The sequence below is a fragment of the Suillus clintonianus genome, assembly GCF_016758775.1.
Source record: "Suillus clintonianus strain FC179 chromosome Unknown DEU56scaffold_9, whole genome shotgun sequence".
NCBI lineage: Eukaryota > Fungi > Basidiomycota > Agaricomycetes > Boletales > Suillaceae > Suillus > Suillus clintonianus.
In genome coordinates this window covers 406,974-428,263 of record NW_024539233.1, presented here as the reverse complement: position 1 = coordinate 428,263, position 21,290 = coordinate 406,974, and the positions used below count along the sequence as shown (strand labels likewise).

At 47.8% G+C, this 21,290-nt stretch overlaps 9 protein-coding genes across 9 annotated transcripts; 3 read left to right on the top strand and 6 right to left on the bottom strand.

The window, feature by feature from the left end:
- Positions 1 to 801: 801 nt before the first annotated feature.
- DEU56DRAFT_908529 (uncharacterized protein) lies at positions 802 to 1,658 on the top strand (the record flags this gene model as incomplete). Its single annotated transcript, XM_041357017.1, has 4 exons — positions 802 to 949; positions 993 to 1,067; positions 1,117 to 1,173; positions 1,228 to 1,658. The coding sequence occupies 4 exons, from the start codon at positions 802 to 804 to the stop codon at positions 1,656 to 1,658; spliced, it is 711 nt and encodes a 236-aa protein (XP_041212971.1).
- An 841-nt stretch (positions 1,659 to 2,499) lies between these two features.
- Positions 2,500 to 5,295, top strand: DEU56DRAFT_908528 (uncharacterized protein; the record flags this gene model as incomplete). The annotated part of the gene is made up of 10 exons (XM_041357016.1): positions 2,500 to 2,676; positions 2,734 to 2,888; positions 2,926 to 3,165; positions 3,231 to 3,438; positions 3,487 to 3,644; positions 3,702 to 3,798; positions 3,851 to 4,004; positions 4,906 to 5,043; positions 5,095 to 5,155; positions 5,214 to 5,295. 10 exons carry the CDS (start codon positions 2,500 to 2,502, stop codon positions 5,293 to 5,295), a joined length of 1,470 nt encoding a protein of 489 aa, XP_041212970.1.
- A 1,524-nt stretch (positions 5,296 to 6,819) lies between these two features.
- On the bottom strand, positions 6,820 to 7,203 carry DEU56DRAFT_696244 (uncharacterized protein; the record flags this gene model as incomplete). Its single annotated transcript, XM_041347222.1, has 1 exon — positions 6,820 to 7,203. A coding segment is annotated over one exon (384 nt), but the record flags the coding sequence as incomplete, so codon positions are not given.
- Positions 7,204 to 12,561: 5,358 nt separating this feature from the next.
- Positions 12,562 to 13,031, bottom strand: DEU56DRAFT_703189 (uncharacterized protein; the record flags this gene model as incomplete). Its single annotated transcript, XM_041347343.1, is given in 2 exon segments — positions 12,562 to 12,957; positions 12,972 to 13,031. Coding segments are annotated over 2 exon segments (456 nt in total), but the record flags the coding sequence as incomplete, so codon positions are not given.
- A 1,112-nt stretch (positions 13,032 to 14,143) lies between these two features.
- Positions 14,144 to 14,419, bottom strand: DEU56DRAFT_702976 (uncharacterized protein; the record flags this gene model as incomplete). The annotated part of the gene is made up of 1 exon (XM_041347340.1): positions 14,144 to 14,419. A coding segment is annotated over one exon (276 nt), but the record flags the coding sequence as incomplete, so codon positions are not given.
- Positions 14,420 to 14,638: 219 nt separating this feature from the next.
- On the bottom strand, positions 14,639 to 15,061 carry DEU56DRAFT_728254 (uncharacterized protein; the record flags this gene model as incomplete). The annotated part of the gene is made up of 1 exon (XM_041348035.1): positions 14,639 to 15,061. A coding segment is annotated over one exon (423 nt), but the record flags the coding sequence as incomplete, so codon positions are not given.
- A 972-nt stretch (positions 15,062 to 16,033) lies between these two features.
- On the bottom strand, positions 16,034 to 16,489 carry DEU56DRAFT_707660 (uncharacterized protein; the record flags this gene model as incomplete). The annotated part of the gene is made up of 1 exon (XM_041347445.1): positions 16,034 to 16,489. A coding segment is annotated over one exon (456 nt), but the record flags the coding sequence as incomplete, so codon positions are not given.
- A 1,324-nt stretch (positions 16,490 to 17,813) lies between these two features.
- Positions 17,814 to 18,590, bottom strand: DEU56DRAFT_728288 (uncharacterized protein; the record flags this gene model as incomplete). The annotated part of the gene is made up of 1 exon (XM_041348039.1): positions 17,814 to 18,590. A coding segment is annotated over one exon (777 nt), but the record flags the coding sequence as incomplete, so codon positions are not given.
- Positions 18,591 to 18,638: 48 nt separating this feature from the next.
- Positions 18,639 to 19,704, top strand: DEU56DRAFT_752539 (uncharacterized protein; the record flags this gene model as incomplete). Its single annotated transcript, XM_041349648.1, has 5 exons — positions 18,639 to 18,774; positions 18,805 to 18,978; positions 19,033 to 19,056; positions 19,250 to 19,448; positions 19,500 to 19,704. 5 exons carry the CDS (start codon positions 18,639 to 18,641, stop codon positions 19,702 to 19,704), a joined length of 738 nt encoding a protein of 245 aa, XP_041212963.1.
- Between the last annotated feature and the right edge of the window lie 1,586 nt (positions 19,705 to 21,290).

The window sequence follows — 21,290 nt, the reverse complement described above, 5'->3', positions numbered from 1 at the left end:
GTGTAATGAGTTAGTGACACACTGTGGCCGGGTAGATGGCGGAGATGCATGCTCGACGAGTGTACCAGGATGACCGTTTTGGTATGGTGGGGTTGGCTGGCTGAACCAGTTCGGTGCGAGATTGGTTGGTGTCAGTGAGCAGGATTACTAGTTGGTCATGATGTTCACAGTACTTCTTAGACTCTATGAATGATCGAGCATGATGCATGAGCGCTGAGCAGCAGTGTGAAACATGTGATGATGGCCCGAATGTGATCTGCGGCTGGCCTCTGCTGGCTTGGCCAGTGCCAGTGGTATAGAGCTGGAGGAAGAGAGAGCGAAATTCGAAAATGAGTGATCCTTTACCAATGTTCTACACTGAATAGTCTTCCGTACTCCCTAGCCCTTCTAGAGGTACCTATGGGCAGGGTGCGCGCATAAGACCCTACTAGAAGCTGAAATCATGATGCATTGGTTTGGATGACAGTATTATGCGAAATTGAGATTGCGCATGCTGAGCTCGGTCACAAATTTACATCCTATTTTGATCCTACTATAGGCAAAACTTTGTATGTCGGAAATTTCCTAAATCGATTGTAATCAGGAACCGTTTAGATCACGCTACAATTACGTTTCAATGACGTTTACAACCTTGCTGTAAGATTGATGGCGGGGTTTCAAGCGGTTGCAATGTGTATGCAATGTGATTGATATATTGATTTGTGTCTGATTTTCCCCTTCGCAGCGTTTTTGAGTGTGTTCTCCCCATTCTTTCCATCCATATCGATCCTAGTACATAACTTGTACATTCCTGTTGACAAAATGGGCCCTGAGAGGACCAAATATTGCGACTTGTGTCAACAAGACATCAAACCTCGTGGTTATACTACTCACCGCAAGGCTTGCGAGAAGAGAGCCGAAAAACAACGGCAAAATCAAGATTTTGTCGATTCTATTCGAGGGCGCACAGGTACACACAGTTTCTCGTTGTTTACAATGTCTAATTTCGCTAGTGGGTCCCTCAAATCCACAACAGATAACTGTAACGGGTCCAGGAGACCGTACTGATACAGCGTCTCGACCGGGAGGTAGGCACCCTTTAGTCTACTGTTAATTGATACATTCAGGTTGAAACAGGGCAACGCAATATCTCACCAGGCGCTTGGAATGATTTAAATGATGTGGAGTACCAAGGTGAGCTCAGATCTTTTTTTGTTATGTTTGTTATATTATCATTGACTTTACTAGAACCTCCCTCGTTTCTCGACGCTGATGTCCCTGAACGCGTGGATCCCATGTTCCAGGTCGACGACATCAAGTGTGAATATCATCCCAGTAGCGGGATCGCACCAGAAGTACACGCCTTCAACGAATTCAAACACCATCCAACGCCATTAGCATCTTCTGTGCCACCAAGTAAATGTCCTTGGGCTCCATTCAAGTCGCGATTGGAATTTGAGATTGCTGATGTAGGAGACGCCCAGGCTGCAGCCCCGTACGGCACCATTTCCCCCTTACCGGACGAAGTCATGCCTACCTTCCACAGGCCGTTGCGGACCATCACACGAGGTTGCGGAATCCACGCATCACATCGCATCGCAACGTACCGTCCGTCCATATCCTGTCCGTATCTGTCAGTTCCCACTGGTGCGTTCTTATCTCTTATTACTGGATCCTGATCATTCGCAGAACTATGTGCATACCGTTCCCATGCATGAGGTCGCATAGCGCTACTTACATATTATCCCCTCCGACTTCGCGTACATATGCGCTCGCTTATACAGTTCCGGTTTCTTACGGACTATGATATATACTACGTTGCGGACTCGTATCCAGTACTTTTCCTACATTCGCTCTCTGGTTGTGTGTTGCGGAGTCACTAGCTTAGTCTTACCTTGTCTTTCCTTGCTTGAGCAATCATCTGTTTGCCTTCTCATCTCGCGCGAACGCTCGCATCATCATCGACAGTTGGCTATTGCTAGATCCAGTTGAGTTCACTCGCAAGACAGTCCCGTCGCGTCCTGCATATACCTGGTACCTTACCTGCTTTACCTGTTTTCCTGTCCTGATACCTGGTACCTTCCCCGTCTCGCATACCTGGTACTCCCTAGACTTCGCATCCACATACTCCGCATCCCTGCGCATCCTCGCACCTCTACGCATTCTCCCACAAGCAGCTGTTCCGTCTCCAGCGCATCACTTCCCTACTCACTGTTCCCCTCGCTCATACTTGAGGAACTGCTCTCAGAGCTATCCCCTTGGGTCGACTACTATTCTCACACCCAGCAGGATTGGTACGCTATCACTATAGCGGACTTCTACGATTTCTCCCACACCGAACTTGCTCTGGAGGCCTGCCTAAACAATGATCAAACTGACCGTCTCATCAAGTTCTGTATCAGGTGCGCTTCCTGGCAGGAAAAATTTACGTTCCAAAACCACAAAGACATCTGCGAAAGGTGGGATGCTGTCTCCCATCGCACTACTGGGGTGATCTTCTTTTGTTCTTTCTGATATTCGATGTCTGACAATTTGCACCACCGAGATCTCTGGGAGTGGGCAGCCGATCTCCTCCGCGATCCTCGGCTGTTCCCCCATATGGTTTTTGATGCACAGCGCCTCTCAAAATTTGATGGCAAGACCTTCGTACGTTTTATAGATGAGCCTTTCACAGCTGACACCTTTTGGAATGTTCAAGTAGGTACTTAATATTATCATTCTGTCAATTTTGGTCGCCCTTATTTCGCCTTGTAGTCACAGCTACCACCGGGCGGCAAGCCCTTAGCATTTGTTTTGTATGCTGACAAGACTAGGTTGTCGTCATTTGGTACCGCAAGAGGGTATCCCGTCGTTGCACGCTTAGTGAATCTGCCCGCAGACATCCATAATGGACAGGGTGTTGGTAGCGGGTATGTAGTTGGATGGCTACTGATTGTAATATGGCAGCAATATTGATATATTTGTGGTTGGGACTGATGCTCTGACACAGGTAAAGGAAGACAGGGACCACGCCGGCAAACCAAACTGGGTCAACTTCAAGAATGCTGTTTGGCATGAATCCCTCTCAAAGATCCTATCTTCGCTCGCATCGAAATCGCACACTGGACAGTGGTTTGAGTGCCTTGATAACATTCAGCGGTGGTTCTTTCCTATCATCCTAATTTTATCTGCAGACTACGAGGAACAGTGAGTAATATCACGCTTCAATGTCTATCTGAATTGCTAATGAATCATATCGTTAACTATGTAAGATGTGTTATGTCGCTAATCCGAGGCATCAAATGCCTTTGGCCGTGTCCGGTCTGTCTTGTTCCCCACGACCAGCTTTTGAACACGTTGAAGTGTTATCCTTGTTGGACGTCTGCCCAATTGCAGGAAGTGTTGAAGGCTGCACGGGACGAGGCGACTGCGGAGGAGAAGGAGGAGAAACTCAAAGAGTATGGCCTTCGTGATATCGCGGTAATATTTTCTCTATCGTAAGTTCATTCTAATTAAACAAAGCTACAGAATGCCTTTTCGACCATGATGTGTACTGATGTACACAATGCGTTGTTGTGGGATCAACTCCACTTCAATGGCGGTCTATATCGTGACCATCTCTGGGCTGAACTACAGAAATTCATTGTCAGTTTGGGACGAGCAAAAGTAGCACAAATAGACAAAAAGTAAGTTTGCGACTCGAGCACTCTAAAATTATATCTTGAACTGATTCATTAAACTAGCTATGAAGCCTTCCCTCGCTGGCGGAACTTGAGGCATCTAGCTCAGGTCATGAACATTTCTTTCGCTGATGGTGGTGTGTACAAGGATATCTCCAAGGTTTGTTTTTGATTCAAATTATTACTTAAATGCCACTGACACTCTTTTTCAGATGGTGGTCCATGCTGCGCATGCGATTTTGACGGAGGACGACTGCCCACGTGGCTACCTCCTACTTCGTTGCACTCGCCTCTTCCTCGAAGTTGACGCGTATGCGGCACTTGAAGTTCACACAACATCAGGAAAATGTGTTTTTGCCATAACAGGTATTTGTTCCTACAAGTAGCTACTGAGACCTGCTAAGAGCTACTGAGACCAGCCAAGAGCTGCTAAATGCTATTACCAGATGTCATGAATTTTTTTCACTTGAAGTGTATATACTATACTACTATCAATTACTAATGAAAGTTGTAGTCCTTGTCAAGGGGAGTCTATCCATAGTCTCATGACGTCCATAGAGTAAGATCCTAGGGAGTTATTAGCAAAATACTAGAAAGTGATGTGTTCAAGAAAGTTCAGGCACACCAAATATTAGTTGGTTGAAAAATTTCCCACGATCTGCCCTAGTCATTCCTTATCATTCGAAATCCTAGTCGCTATTAAGCAATCATAGTTTAATAAGCAAAACATGGTCACATGACTTGTGTGCCTGAACTTTCTTGAACACATCACTTTCTAGTATTTTGCTAATAACTCACTAGGATCTTACCCTATGGACGACATGAGACTATGGATGGACTTCCCTTGACAATGTCTATAACTTTCATTTTGGTTGAAAACTTTCCCACAGTTTACCCTAGTTGTTCCTTATTCTTGGCTTAATCAAAAGGACTTAGACAAATTTTTGCAATTGTGATGATATAAGCACAAACACAAACAAACATGAATAATGTCTGACGTCTCTTCTCTTTCTTACCTTTTGGTTTCATTTTGCTCTCTTCACTGATAACTGTAGGCACTGTGGGAAACAGTGAGCGGGGGGCGCTAAAGTAACTGGGTTACTTTCCCGCCCATCAACAGTGAGCAAGCATAGGTCTTTTTTGTGAGTTTTTCTAATGTTTTTTCTTCTTTCTTGCTCTCATTCACGCTCTTCCCTTGGCAATTTCTGATCTTTTTTGTCATTTGGTGAGTCCACTCTTCTTTCCTTTGTTTTTCTCTGACACTCAGGCTCTGCTCCTGCTCCTGCCCCTCCTCTTTTTCGCTCTCCTCTCTCTCTCCAGCTCTCTGCACCTGCACCTGTTTTCACTCTTCCTTCTGCTCTTGCTCCTGCTCTCACTCCTACACCTGCTCCTGTTGTGGCTTTTGGTATGTTTTTTATCTCTCTCCGGTTCTCTCTTTCATGGTGTCCTCGCGCAGTTGTGAAGCAGAAGTACTCATGGTGTTACACCAATGTCACCACTTGTAGCAGCTTCTATAGGTGTGTGACTGTAACGAGGTGTTGCATTACAGTCGAAGCTGTCACGCACATTTTCCAGTTTGGGGAAAGGGAAAAAAATGTGCGACATGAAGGTTAAAGAGCCTGGAAATAGATTAGTCCCTAGCCCATTGGCGAAGTAATGGGACGTACATATGCCGCGCGCCACACATAACAAGCGTCAACGATCTTGCAATGCGTATACCAAGAGGTGCGATCCATTGGTTCCGTGAACATTGAGCAACAAAGAGGAGGTAAAAATGTTGTTTGCCAGACAGTGTGATGCGGGTAGGTCTGCAGCAGGCAAACCACCGTTGACACGTCCATCATATTTCCAGCAGGAACAGTTTTGGAGATGGAAACAGTGCAGGAAGGGACATTGGTACCACTTCTAATTTCAGTAGTTGCGGCGGGCGCTGGTATAATACATGTGTTGGAAGTCAGTACAAACGACGATAACGGTTATCGTAACACGTGACTGTTTACTTACATAATCACGTACGGTTTTCTTTGTTCATTGTCATCTATGCACCTCAGTTGCTTGTATAGCCAACTGAGGTGAGACACTTTCGTTTACGGTCTACTTACCTAGCTAATACTTTCATTCAGTGTATATTCAATAGGTACATATACTAATTCAGTTGCTTGTATAGCCAACTGAGTGTATATTCAATAACATGTGGTTGCATGACCCCAGAGCAAATAGGGCAAGACGGCAAGGCCTCGAGAGCCTGAGTGATTCTGTTGCGTTCCGCTTGCAGGAACATTCTCACCCAGGTCTGGCTAGATACTGATGTCGCCTCTGGATTCCCGGTGAGAGCCCCTGCAACAAGTCTCACCCAAGCGTTGTGGTCGCACACAGCAGGGAGCGCGTGGCTCGATTGCTGGATGCATGGGGGCGTGATTGTGTGAGGGCAAGCGTTGACGCACTGCATGATATATTGGGAGTCATAGGTGTTCTCCGCAGTGAGGACATGTATGATGTTGGAAGCTGATGCACTGCACATTCCACGACGCGGAAATGCCTTGGAGTCCAGGGTGGTGAGGGAGTCCCTGAACTGATCTCGAAGGGCATCAAATGCGGCTGCTGATTGCATCAGCTCGTTGGATGAGGTCAGCATGTCGTAGGAAGCGGCCAGTCCGCTTGCAATGGCATTGGAGGAGCGCCATTGTTGCCTCCATGCATCTCCCGCGGATCGGTATATGTACCACAGAACCATGAAGGTGCTGTCGTACGCGCAAGACCAGTCTGTGGGAGACCATCTGCACCCAGCCGAGCCTCCATCAAGGCCAATCTGCCCAGCCCCCGCGCTGCGCACTGGACGTGGGCCTGCCTGGTTTTTGACAACCTTCAGAGGAGGCAGTGAGGCGCCTCCCGGTGCCACAGGTGCACGACGCTTGTGTTTAGCCTGAATGGGCGCATCAACGTCGAAGGTGGCCCTCAAACGTCCTCCCCGAAATTCATGTTCAGATTCGGGGTCTGGGACACTTACCAGTTCGCTGTCCAAAAGGCTGTGACACACGTGAGTGTTGTGCTCCAGCGCCTCGAAATGTCTCACCTCTAACAGCAAATCATAAGGCAGCAGCTTGTTTAACTGCTCAAGTGTGACGGGTTTAGTGATACACAAACCATCCTGAGTTCGCGCCTGTGAAGCTGCAACGTATGCCGCGAATCCTCCCTCATGGAGGTTGACAATAACCATTGGCAGAGTTTTGCCTTGGGCAGAGTGTCCCGTTACAGTGAATGCAGGCTGGATGGGCAACTGTTCGCGTGTGACACACAACCTGAACGATCTGTCGAAGGACCCGGGTGCGAGGGTTGTAAATGTCCATGAAATGGGGGTTATGGGGAAAGTACCCTCTGGCAAACCGGGGATTCGGACACGACTCCCCGCAAAGTCTACAAGAGCACAGGTACAGTAAGTGAAACCTTGCACGCATTGTGCGGTATAAATCTTACACACCACGCCCTGAGAACCATTAGCTACGCCAAGATCTGTCGACAGATTTCTTGACCGAAGGATTACCAGCATGCCAACATACAGCGAAACAAATGGAGGAAGGGCACCAGCAGAGCTGAACGCAGCGACATCGAGGCTGAGGAGGTGTTGTCATATTTCTCGTGTTAAAGTACCCGACGTTTGTTTGACTTTGTCGTTCGCTGCACAGACAACAAGGTCTTGGGGACGTGCACCACAGTTCGCTGCAGCCTTGCACATGTTCAAATGCTCCCGTGAAGCATTCGTGCTCACGATCGCTGCTGCCAGTTCGTTGTCGTTTGTGCCGAGGTCGATGCCCTTGGGGTTGCTCGAAGAACGAATGACTCTGGAGTTTTTTTTTTTTTTTTTTTTAAATCATATTATTGTCCGTTTGGGGTATAATACCCTATGTAGGACATTTCTATCTAGGAAGGGGGACACCCGTGTCCCCCACCGCGTCTCCTACTCTGCAAATGCCCCGACGAAGGTTTGACCTTCGCCGGTCTGCCGTTCCTGCCGGCCGTTTTAGATGCACGAGTCTGCTACTCTGCGGGCCGTGATTGGTACATTTCGATGGTGGTATGACGCTGACGAGTGATGAGGTTATACATGTACTCGGAATACCGTTTAAGGCTTCTAGTACGAGGGAGTGAATGGATGGCGGTTGGAAAGTGAAAGATATATTGGATTAGAGTCGAGCTGGTGGATTGTCGTTGCATCGTGTTTTGGTTCTTCTCTCCTCTCTGAATCGGATTTTCTATGCCTCCTTCTATTATCTTTGGGTCTCCTGCCGGCTAATCTCCAGTTGGGCCGGGGGATGGCGCCGTTTTCCCTGCGTGTACGAGTGGAGTGGGTGATGGGCTTGTTGGTGCCGGTGTTGCTGAATATATTACTTTTGTTTGGGTCTCTGCTAGTGTGGCGGTCATTTGTTTGATACTTTAGCTTGGAATGAGAGGGACATCACCGAATGTGGGTTTCAATCTGCCGGTGCTATTTACAAATCTGATGAGCGGGGCTGTAGCTTTGGCATTGGATAGCAGGTACGTGATGGATGCTGCTCGTCTTTTGAGGACGGACGTTAAAATGTGTCGTTCTCTTGCATATTGCGGGCATGAGAGAAGAAAATGCGGTATCGTCTCGGGTGAGTTAATACAGTGGGGGCAGTTGGGGCTTGGACTCCTTCCGATTCGGTGTAGATGTTGATTTAGTGCTACGTGGCGGGTGCGTAGACCTATAAACATGCTGATGTGGCGCTTCGGCAGGTTTTTGACGAGGGATATGAATGATTTGCTTGCTGCTGCGAGTTGCGGGTCTATGTTGATGGTACGAGCGTGGCGCGGCGATTTCGACCAAATCCTATCCCATCTGTCTGTTGACTCCTTCCGTTGCGCTTGCTTCAGTGCGGAGATGCTGCTTGGTAGTACACCCTTCTTCAGGTATGGAGGTAAGCGTCTTGTCGCGCTGTTTGCTTCTCTTCCCTCCGCTGCGTCCTTCGCTTCTTGATCCGCTTTCTCATTGCCCTCTACGCCATCGTGTCCTGAGATCCAGTGAACTCTGACTTGAAAGTTTCGGTCTTTGCTGTTTTTCTTCAGCATTTTGATTAATCTGCGGAAATGGTCGATTATATAGTGGCCTGATTTAGTAGAGAATAAGTCACCGGATCTCAGTGTTGCTTGATTATCGACATAGATCGTGATTGGGTACGTGAGATCGTCTTCTAACGAAAGAAGTTGGGCTGCCAACGTTAATCCTACCGCTTCTGCTTCGTAGACAGTGTGATCAGTATCTGATCCTAAGTGATAACGAAGGATACTGGGCCGGGGCTGCCCTCTTCTATACAATACTGCTGCTGCCCCGATGTTACCGTTTAAACCGGAGCCGTCACTATATACCTTGATTTCGTCTGCGCTGTTATTGTGGTCTTCGATTGCTTGTTCCCTGGTTTTGGCGATGTTGATGGAGTACGGATTCCTGTCGTTTGGTGAGCGTCGATTGTGCGTGATGGTTTCTATTGACCCTATATCGATCTGTGAGGCGTGGAATAGCTGGTGTAAGGACGAGCGGTGGCTCTTGACGTATTTCTTCGCCGCTTTTCTGACTGGGCCGTGCAGTGGGTGAGATTTCGGGTGTGCTGCTAACCGGATCGCTGCCTGATAGCAGAGGTTTTGCATCCTGTGTTCTAGCGGTAGAAGCTTAGCGTGAACTTCCAAGGTGTCGGTTGCCGTGGAGCGCATCGCCCCTGTTATACTCAGGGCCGCTATTCTCTGTACTCTACCTATTCTTCGAGCGACCCCGATTGATCCCGAATGTTGAGTGTCGCCGTCGCCAACGAATATTGGGCGAAACCAGATGTCTACTGCGTACAACATCTTTGGCATACATAGCTACTGAAAGGTAAATCTGTCTCATTAGCGATAGTGGGATTCCCATTGATGATGATGAAAGACGGCGTAGCTGGTGAATATACGCTGTTCCCTTCGCGATAGCGTAGGCTATGTGAGCTTTCCACCTCAACGCTTGGTCTAGAATGACCCAGAGGAACTTGTGAGTTGCGGTCGGCGTGATTGTAGTGTTCTGCGTGATTAGTGGTGGTCGAGTCTTCATTTGATTCATAGAAAAGTCGACCAATGCGAATTTTGTTGTTTCGAAGTTAGAGTTGTGATCGGCCGCCCATTCGTACCCTCCTCCTGGTCTCTCTAGCATGTCTTTCAAAATATCGTGAGTTTCATGAAAGTCTACGCCGATCACTATGAACGCAGTGTCATCGACGAACACCAGAGTGCGTTCTTTCTTTTCGTGGCCTAAGGAAATGTCAACTAAGTCAGAATCATATATAACATATAAAATCATTGATAACGGGTTGCCTTGTCTTATTCCATTCGTTATTGGTATCCAGTCTGATAAGTGGCCGTCAAATTTGAGTTGCGTGTGTCGATCGGATAATAAGTGTTCGGTGAAATCTACCATCGATTTTGGTAGTCTGCGAGTGCGCATGTTATGGAGTAAATGGTTAGTGACAGCATTAGGGAATGCTCCTTCTATGTCCAAAAATAACACTGATACCACCTTCTTCGTCCTCCACGCGTCTTTGATTGTGGCTTCCAGCAAATGTAGGGAGTCCGTCGTTGAGCAGCCAGGTCGCCCCCCAAAATGGGTGCTGGGCAAGAGTGCGTGGTGTTCCAGTAGGTATGTCATCTGATCTGCTACTACGGCCGTTAACAACTTGCATGTGGTATTCAGCAGCGCTATCGGTCTGTATGCCTTGGTGACCGTATAATCGGGTTTTCCTGGTTTGCGCAATACTATAGTAGTAAAGTCCTTCCAAGGACTGTAATATGTTTTGAGGGTGAATACCGCTCTGAATAAATGAGCTAGAAACGGGCATAATAGATTAGCGCAACGTATGAAAACGATGTTGGAGATCCCGTCTGGGCCTGGGGCCTTGTACGGGCTTAACTTTGATATGCTGCGTTTTAGCTGTTCGATGGTGATTGGGGCTGGGGTTGGTACAGCGTCGGGGTAGTCGAAGTCTTGTGGTACTGATGAGATTGCCGGCGGGGAGGGAAGAAGGCCTGCGCTAATGCTGCACTTTTTTCCTCGTTGGTGTTCGCGCTGCCGCCTCCTGATCGTTTGAGTGTAGGGATTCGCAACAGTCCACCATCTCCTGCTGGGGCTGTAAGGTAACTATTAGCAGTCCAGATATCGTTACCTTCCAGGTTTTCGAGCCAATCCGTCCAATGGTCCTTTTTCGTCTTCTTAACGGCCTCGCTGTATTGGTTCCGTTTGATCCGGTGTTCCTCGTGGCTGTAATGGTTAGCAGAGTCCCTGTTACGGTACGATAAGTGGCTGAGTTTCGCCATCTCCCGTCTCAGTATGGTCAGATCTCGTGTCCACCACCTTTTAGAGTGGGGATTTGGCTTCGAGAGGGGGACGGTGAGTTCTGTGACTTGCTGGATGGCAGTTGTGAGGTTGCGGGCCGCTGCCTGGAAGTCCGCTTCGGATGTGATTGGTTGTGCGCTGGGGATCTTGTTCAGTTCGGCTTCTAGTCTCTCGTTAAAGGTATCCCAGTCCGTTTCTCGGTAGTTATGCTTGGTGTCTGCGGTCGCGCGGGGGATCTCGAGTTCTAGGGTGCTGAGAATAGGTACGTGATCCGTTGCTGGTCCTCGTAAAGCTGGGTTTGTGGTGCAGCTAACAAATGAAGCTCCTGTATGATCAGTACAGAACACGTTGTCTGGACGTGTCCAATTCTTGGAGCTTGAAGACTGAAGGGTCGGCAAACCTTTGGGTAGCGCCATGATCATTCCATAGTCTGCAATGAGGTCCAGTAAGGGTTGCGCTGCATTAAGGTACCGATTGGTGAATAATTGAGTGTTCCGATCTTCATCCCACAGTGGATGGTGTCTATTGAAGTCGCCGAGCCATATCATGTGATCCTCCGCCGATGGCCGTATTTGCGTGATCTCCCGTTCAAGGTATGTCGCCATCGTTTCTTGGGTCTTCGTTCTGATGCAGTTGTTGTATATGTTGAAGATGGTGCAGCGCCCAAATTGACCTTTGAATTGGATTACGGTGACGTCTGGTGAGGGAAAGGGCAATTGTTGCCACGAGTTAGTGTCGATGTTCTTTGATATTAGTGTGACGGCGCGTGAAGTTAAGTCTGGTGAAATGAATTGGGTTGTTGGGTATATCGCGTGATAATATGGGGATGATATCGTGTTCTTCATGTTGTTGATATGAGGTTCTTGTAGGGCTACGACGTCCCAATTCTGGGCTATGGGGCTATTGAGGAGAGAATGTTGAGTGATAAGGGAGGTGTTCATATTTTGTTGCCATATTCGTAGTCTGGTTGTTGAGTCATGTTGTTGTTCAAACATTGGCATGGGTAGGGGTCTGTGGGTTGGGTGCGTTTGAGGGGGGTGATGTGCTTGATGAGATTGGGGTAGTCGGGGGTTGGTGATGTGGTGTCGTCGGGTTTGATTTGGTTTGTGATGTTGAGCTGTTGACTATTTGCGGGAGGTTGTTCTCTGGGCCCCTTCGTGGTGAGATTGGGATTGAATTTGATCCTGTTGGAGTGAAACCGCGTGTGGAGCGGTGTCCGAAGTGGGGGGGTGCACCGCGCATAGGTGGACCTTGGGGGCGTCTTGTTTCGAAAGGAAGATTGGTCTGTCGATAGGTTGTTATATGGTCAGTGGGGGCTTGTTCTGCTGGCTTTCGATACGGCGCTGGTTTTGGGGGTAGCATGACCTGAGTCCATACATCGTTAGTAGGGAAAAAAGGCATTGAGTTTTCTGGAATATTAGCGTCTAATCCTGCGCATCTGTTTTCGAACTCGGGGCAATTTCTATCCCAGCTTGCGTGGTTCGGTGAGTTGCAACTAACACAGTGGAAGGTGCGGTATGCATTGCATTCGTTTGTTCTGTGATTCTTGCCGCACGTCCCACAAACGTCTTTAGGTGCATTGCAGTCTCTTGCCATATGGCCCCATAATTGGCATTTAACGCAGCGTATTGGTTCGCGTTTGTCCTTGCGTGGATGGAATTTCTCTTGCCCGATGTAGATGCCGTCTCGTAGGGTCAAGTTTGCTGCTGATGGATCTGCGAAGTGAAGTGTTGCGTGGGCTACACTTTGCCCTGGTGCTCTTCGTACCCTGGGTTTGATCCATCCTGCTGCTTCGATGACGCCTGTTTGCATTCCGTTTTCTATCTCTATCTCTCTTCTCCAGTCGGCGTCTTCGATGCCTAGATTGACCGGGAGGAATGGGACGATGATGGTGTATCTGCGTTCTTGATTAGGGCTGGGGATTCGAATGCGTTGGTGATCTTCAATCTGTTTTCCGGAACTCGTATCCATTTTGCTGCTTCCACTGTCGTTAATTCGATAATCAGACCTCCACTGCGTAGACGTGTGGTGGCTTTGATCTGTATATCTGGTGAATCAGTGGTCTGTATTGTTGCGAATACTTGTTTCATCTTCTTGGCGATGTCTGCTGGGTTGTCATTGAGTTCGTAGAGTTTTCCACCTATTGCTGGCTCGATGAGGATCTGTCGTTCCTTAAGTGCTGCTCTTGTCAGGGCCGCTGATACTGGGGCTGAAGTCTGCGTTTTCTGTTGTTGGGTTACTGCGCTGTATGATCGCGTGTTTTCGGGTTGTTCAGAGGGAGGTTGTGTTGATTTGTCGATTATGGTCTGCGATATGGTTTTGATGCTGGTTTGGGTGGCGCTAAGGGATGGGGTCAGGGTGTCGATAGCCTCTTTTACTTCCTTGATACTGTTGAGTACGGTATCTGCTTCGTGTTCCGCTCTTGAAGCCGCTGCTGTTGCTGAGTCTTGGTTGTTTTGGTTGTTTTCTGTTAAGGTGCTTTTAAGCTTCGTGATGTCTTCTGCGTTTTTCTTCATGGTTTCGGAGGCCGTGAGCATGGCTGCTATCTGGGGCGATATGGCTGCTATGACGTGTTGAGTGAGTGTTGTGGTGAGGGTATCCGTTATTTCTTTTATCGTTGGGTTGGTCGCTGGTGAGTCGTCTGGGTCGGATTCCATGAGGCAGGAGATCGCTCTAAGTCCTTCTATTACTATACGGGGTATGCCTGGGTACTGTGTGATGTGTAGTATTGTCAGTATAAGGTTCGTTTGCGTGATTTGCTCGCCTGCATGGCGAAAAGGGGATTTTTCTAGAAACGTTTCTCCACTCTGTCTATCTTTTACGTCGAATTCTTGATTTAATATTTCTTCTTTTGTTAGCAGTAGTGATACAGTATTGCGTGCAGATGTTCTTGTTTTGGCAGTGGGGGTAGGAGCTCGGGTGTTTGAATTTCCCGTTCCTCAACCTTTCCCTGATGCCATTGGGTCTACTATTAGTGAGGTAGCTTTCGAGGCTACTTCAGAGGGTTTAACTAGGTAACTGAAGAACAGTTTAGACGTTGGTGACGTCGTATAGTGCTGGTGGGCGCAGTGTGGAAAAGTTTTTTCCGGGGTCCTAGTAAGAGTGCCACTTGGTACAGGTCCAAGAAGCGATCGACTCTGGAGTTAAAGAGGTCAATGTCCTCGTACGTAGATTGTCTCACATGCAAGCGTTGAACGGCAGCGCCAAACTCAGGGTCGGTATTCATTCGCTGTTGTTCTGACAAAGTGACAACGGTGTTGATAGATTTCCATGCCAGTCTTCCTAAGCGTTTGAGGATCTCGCGCTCCGTCTGTGTGGCATGTGAAGAAACTGGCGTAAACAAGGGAGAACCACCTACAGGCGGAAACTGGAAAAAATCGCCAGCATATACTATAGCAACACCGCCGAAGTACTCATTCGGTTTCTCTTTAGCGTAGTGCCATGCATGGTCCATCTCACAGATTAACTGCAAACTCAACATGGACGACTCGTCAATGAAAATGATCTCAACGAAACGCCACTCGTCATGCAGTTGTGTTCTGCTCTGTACACTGACAAGGACAGTGTAATCTTTGGCACTCTCTCCAGGCTGTCGATTCGATTTCCCGTTCCGATTCACCTTAATTTTGATACCCAATCCTTTGTGAATTGTCATTCCGTTGATGAGTGATGCCGCTGAACCAGTGGGTGCAAGGTATCTAATCTGGTGATCACATCTGTAGTGTGACATCACAGCTTTGACTGCATTGATGACGTACATCTTGCCTGTTCCACCAGGGCCGGTCATCACCATAGACAATGGCGGCTGATTGTTGTTTTTCAGGATGTGTTTGTTGACGAACCACTGACAGATAATCCGGAAGCAGTTCTTCTGCTTTGCATTCAGACCGAAGTGTTTCTCATAGTGGCGCATGACATCATCTGGTGTGACCATGCTTGTGAGCGTTGAGTCCGCGTTATGTGTGGAAGTGGAAGGTGGGCACTCAGACAAGTTACCAGGCACAGGGGGGTGCGCATGCGCAACCTGTTCAGAAATGGTTTCAGCTGACATAGCGCCCTGCTGATCAGGATCAAGTGCGTTTCGATGGCTCTGGGATACAGCTTTCTCCTGCAATTGAATTTGCTTCCTCCAGTCTTTGAGAAGGCGCTCAGTAACGTCGGTAGGCAGATGGGACTCAGTATCAGGAACTCTCTTGTTCAGATCCTCAACACGACCGGATGGAGCTTTCAGCCAACCTGCCGTCCGAAGGATGAATTCAGCTCACTGAACCTGCATGTCTCATGCACTGCCCTTCGCCGGTAGACCAGGGACTTCAACAGCATCGTCATCGTCTCCACCAGCGAAGCTCTGCATCAGAGACTTTGTGGCTGCTACACTCCTGGCTGCTAGCGCTGAATGCTTCCGCAATCTGTCGGCATCTCACTCATCTTCACACTTGTGCATCGCCTCCCAGTTCCTCATGATTTGTTGCGAAAACTCACTGAATGTATAGCTAGCAAAGACAGCAGTAAGTTGCTGATCCTCATCAAACAATGGAACAGACTCGCTAAAAGGTTTGAAGTGTGCTAGGGTAAAGAGGGCCCAAGCATCGTCGCTAACTCTCCTAGGAACCACCATGCCAATCACCCGAGGGACCAATACTCGTGCCCCCTCTCCACGGTCTACATTGGTATGTTCGACGAGTACGTGTGACTCACATAGATCGTGACCGTCTTTCAGCGCATGTCGTCGAAGGACCCCCAGGCGTGTGTCTGCAGTGTGTATGTTTTTCTCTCTTTTATCTTTCAATTACAAACGAACGAAACGACTAAAATCGTAGAAGTTCAAGTGTTGGAGGCCGTCCCCTCGATACCAATAATGATGAACCTGATTCATCATGATCAAGCGGCCAGCTTTGTCAGTCTGCACTGTGAGTGACGAGTGTTCCACATCATCTGCATCATCATTGTTGTCATTGCTGATCACTACATACTGCTCCTTAACCAGTGCCAACAGCAAGCCAGACAACATGGGTACTGTGTTGTGTGAAGGTATGTTGTCACTGAAGCCTCGGAGATAGTGTGCGGCCTGCTGCACATGTATTTGCTGCTGCTTCACATACTGCGACAGGCACCTGTGTAGCAGTTGTTTGGCTCCTTCAACCTCTGACTGTTGCGGACGGGAGGACATCTGCACTACGACACATGACAACAACGACAACATCTCGTGAGTCTTGAGGTCTGATTTGGTGATGTAGTCGGTAATGTAGAACATGGCCGCTTTCGCTGCTCTTCCAGACAGTATACATTTTAAATCATGATTGTGCCTACAGTACATGAGTATGTAAGGATTGAAAAAGTTGACTGTACCATCGCGACACTTCAACACAACTGACTTGCTGTCTGCATCATAGTAAGACTGCTCAACAATTTCATGCAGAAAAAGAAATCTACACTGGTCATTATTTCCATACTTGTGACATACACATTTACAGCTATGTCATTGTAGTACTTCACCGCACCGCTTGATTTCGGTGGCCATGATCGACTCCCACTCGGTGAGTGCGGTCGAAGCAGTGTCAAACAAAAGATCAGGTGGGTGAGGCGGTCGCGGTTCAAAACTGGATTCAAAGTCAATGTCGATGTCAGGCAAATGGTGATGGATCACATCCTTGAAAAAGGCAAAAAATTGTCGCTGGTATTTGGGACATTCCAATCGCTGGTGAAGCTCAGTGGGATTGAGGCCTCCCAACAGCCAGATGACGAAGTGACCGTGCAAGCTGCCACGCTCAGTGAACTCACTTGTTCCATAGAAAGCTTCTAAGTGACCTAGGATACCCCCACGCTCCGTCGACGACTGCGTGTCGAAATCCTAACCAAACAAATGAGTAAATATGCACTTAAACGAAAAATGAAAAAAAATCTGCTGCTGCCACTGGGTCGTGAGCTAAGCGAATCGCACGCTCGCGGGCAGGAACCAGGCATGGATATTGTTGTGTCAAGTCTACTGTCGTGTCACCAAACATGAGTTGAAAAGTAGGACTATGAGACGCATTCGGGTTGCAAGTAAAGAACAAGTGAGGCATACCGAAGAAACCAAAGTAACTACGAATTTCGCTGCACACGAACATCTTAGATGACTGCGACCTGGGAATTCGCGCAGCGACGGTGTTAACTTGATTGAGCAGATTGAGAGCATTCCAGTCATTGGGGCCCAGGTTCAAGTACTTGTGCTCCTTTTGCAACTGGTTGACCAAGCGAGTCAGTGTGTGTGGTGAGACAGAGGTGAGGTGCTTGGTGAGAGACTCAAAATGAGTCCGTCAAACTGTGAAATGTGTGTGAAGATGAGCAGTGCGACACTGGAATATATTGAGTACCACAAACATATATGAACGGTGGTAGTGAAAGGAACTATCTACCAGATCAAAATTGTAATTGGCTTGATTCTGAAAACTGAGGGAGGTGATACAAGAGTCGTCATCAAAGCCGCCTATGCCAAAAGGATAGAGGGTCGGGAACATACCTGGGACCAGGTCAGGATTACAATATTCATCCACAGGCTCCAAGCTTCGAGGAATCACAAGGTCGGGCTTCCCAGTTGAAGAACCGGCAGGCAGGAGGTTGCGCAGTGCAGAGGCCGTGAACACACATCCAGGCAAACAGGTGCATTCGGGATGAGATACGCCCATACTTTCAATGAGGATGTCAGGCTCATTCACCCCTGAAGGGTTAGCACACACACCAGATACAAATAACTCAGCTGGGTGCTCACTAAAGCCTGCTGTCTCTTCAGAAAATGTGGTCGGCACGTCTGACTCGTGATCGTAGATTACACGATCAGCAATGCCAGGAACTGCGCCATCCTCCAGATACAGGTCCATTACAGCATCATCTAGAACAATGTGTTCGTACAAACGGTTATGGTTGCACAGCCAGCGCAAGAACGACCATACCAACTGTTTCCAAATTCTAAACAAGGTCTTGAGGGAATGTGGAGTCAGTTTCGCAGGCCCTACAAATACAACAGTCAGCATCCCATTTATATCCGCAGGAGTGCGAGGCAGGACCTTGGCCGTGGACACTATGTTCGTTTCATGGGCACAAGTGTTGCCGTGAAAAACCAATGGTTGAGCAGGGTCACTGGACTGATAGAGGCGTGTGACATGGGCCGTGTTGTGGTAGATGGCACATACCATTTCCTTGACCCATGTGAGTTCTTGAAACTGTGGTGGTAGATGGCCTCGATAAAGCTTGTTTGCCAATGCAAAGCGGGGGACGTTCGACCGGGACAACAAATTGAAGCAAGCCTCGCAAACACTCAGAGTGCACGCGAGAGGGGTACATCCGGTAATTCCTGTTTTGTCCAACATAAGCCCATCAAGAATGCTGCATTCATAAGTGAATTCGGTCGACAATGACTGAATGACACACTTCGCTGTAATGAACACGTCATTCAACTGCAACAATTCCAAGCTCAACGGGAGATCAGTGTCAGCTTCGACTTGCAACTCATGCACACTACGAACCTGGCGTGAGCACACCGCACAGACAGCACCAGGCTGCCAGCGTGATCCAACCACATAATCGCGCAAACAATCCATGACTGAAAGCGACTGAACTGACTTGCACTATAGGCCTCTGTCAAAGACATGTGCACCGTCAAAGCGCAGTTCCAGCTTAGGACTCTGGATGATGACTATCCACCAGATGTGGTTGTATGCAGCAAGAAGGCAGCAAACACCCTTATGTACGCTATCAGCAAGACTGAAAACCTGAGATGGACTGGTAAGCATCGCTTGATCTATAATTGCTCAGGGTCTCACATGCCATCACTGGCAGACGGTCGCGAGGCCATACCTTTTATGCGCAGCTCAGGGACTTCAAGCTCTGACCAACTGCATTTTGTTGTGCACTCAGAACACTTGTTCCCCGACACATCTGAACAGACTCGTGATTTAGTGTCAGAATTCTCACTTGAAGACTTCGAAAGTATGTACATCCCTACATGATGCTGACATTGTCTAATGTGCTGTTGCAATCCAGATACTGACTTCACTTTTACGGGAGGTATGTTGGATCTTAGCAGATAAATTTGCAGTGCGGCGAAAGGTCTAACAAATTTCCAATAGACGTGCTCAAGCACCAATTCTCGCCTAAGAAAAACCAACCTAACAGTGGCAGATCGTGATCCATGCGAGGTAGTATCTGCTCCCTGCGATGTTGTTTAAACTGGCTGTTGACAACTTGAATATTTGCTTAGGTATCAATGAGTGGAAGCTTAAGGACATGCCGGACCCGCAAGGGCACTACTGCACGGCAATTAATCTCTTCAACCTCGAAGACATTCCAGTGGTGGTCCCCAACATTCAGGACACGCATGGAGTTCTCATCCACCCCTTGGAATACTCCGTGAAGATCAAGACGGCCGTGCCAGTGGCAGTCGAAATTGTGTTGCGTCTGTGAGTGTGGGACATGCACCATAATCACAAGAAATTCTGACACGCAGGCAGGTGGACCTTTGGGATTGACGACAAACACCCAACAGGTTCACGTATTTACCAGACGGCTCTCAAGTCAATGAAACTCCTGCCCACCAGCGGGGCAGCTAAGTCTCTCTTCACCAAAGCCACAGCTGCAGATCCAAAGGGGAAGTGCAAGGCCCCCGATGCGCCCCCACCGGAAGCATCTCCCTTGAAGAGAAGCACACGCAAGTAATGATTTGCGTGGGTGTTGGTTGACCCTTTTATACTGCTGGTGATATTTCTTGAGTGATGGCCGATGATAACCAGTGTAGGCTCCGACTCTGCTTGTTCGTGTACTACTATATACCAAGGCCACCTCTTTTTGTACCCTTGCTGCGATACAGATCGCGAATTCATTGGTTTGCTTGATTGTATAGAATTGCTTTTGTTCGTGTGAGTCAAAGTAGGGAGGTTCAACATTCAGTGTCGCAATTTGATAAGTATTATTATTCACAAGTTGGGAACTTTGTCAACGAGTATAGAAAGGTATGGACCAACTGATGTATCTATGCATAGGTTAACTTTGTGTACGTAGTTTTTGTGCGCATGGAAGTATAAGGAAGCGAATTCGGGCTGACCTTGCTTACTTTTTCACATTCCCTCCAACGCATTATCAGCTATAGATGATGGTCGCCCCCATGGTTCTGGGTCAGTTCGGGCGGAAGGGGACAGAATAAGGCACGGGAAAAGGAAGTCGGAATCCGGGTGTAGAGAAAGTAAGAGAGAGAGTGATTTTTGTGTTCTACAAAGCCCTCCTTTACTTACGTAAAGAGTCGGGGATACATCTTTTTCTTCACATCTATTCTTGTTATCTTGACTGCTTATCAACATGCTCTGCATGAACATTCCTAGGATATGTTTAGGCCTTCCTTTGTTGTACTCTTACAAGCAACCTTTAGCTATATCTAGCCTGGTCTGTGCACTCCTTGTACTATATAGGTAGCAATACTTATGATTGTATTCCTCACTTAAATCTACTGGGTTTTACCTGGAACACTCTGATCTACTAAGTCTTCCACTTAGTAGCCTTTGACCTAAGAACTCTAGACAAGTCCTTAACACTTGTGCTAGTCAGACTCCCTTAATCCTCTACTATCTGTAGAGTAGAACCACCCTCTCAACTAGACAAGCCGTTATTGACTCTTGAGAGTAGACTTATTACAGTCGTAATACACAATAGTGTGTGCAACAGATTTAATGGTCATTCAAATGATACTGGTGATTTTGGTGAGCAATGTGATTGATGTCACTGTGTCTGGAAGGTAGTATTTGTTTGGATGAGTGTTCAGAGTGCCTACAATGGCTTCCACTAACACAGCACATACCATGATGAAATTATTGTTATTTTCTGACAGCACTGTTCATCACATCTTCAACCTCACACTGGTGTGGACCTCCTCAACTCACCTAGTAGGTACAGGAATCAGGGGATTAGCCTGAGGATTATCTAGTGCTTCCTATTAGGGGGACTAGAATGAGGAACAAAATCACTAAGATTATGGGCCTGAGGAGGGGGGGGATAGGGTTGTGGATGAAATGTGGTGGTAGGCCTTTTGTTGTGAGGTGTTTGTGAGCAACATCTGTGCTGCTTCCAGCCTAGCTAAAATTAAGGTGAATAACGAGGTTAACATATGTCTGAATGCACATGAAGAACACTCATGTTTTGCCACTCACTATGGTAATACTCATACTGATGATGAGGGCAAAGAGCGGGTAGGTCATGCCTGTAGGTCCCGCAGGTTTCTGCTGAGGCACTCTATACCTTACACAGTAGGAGGA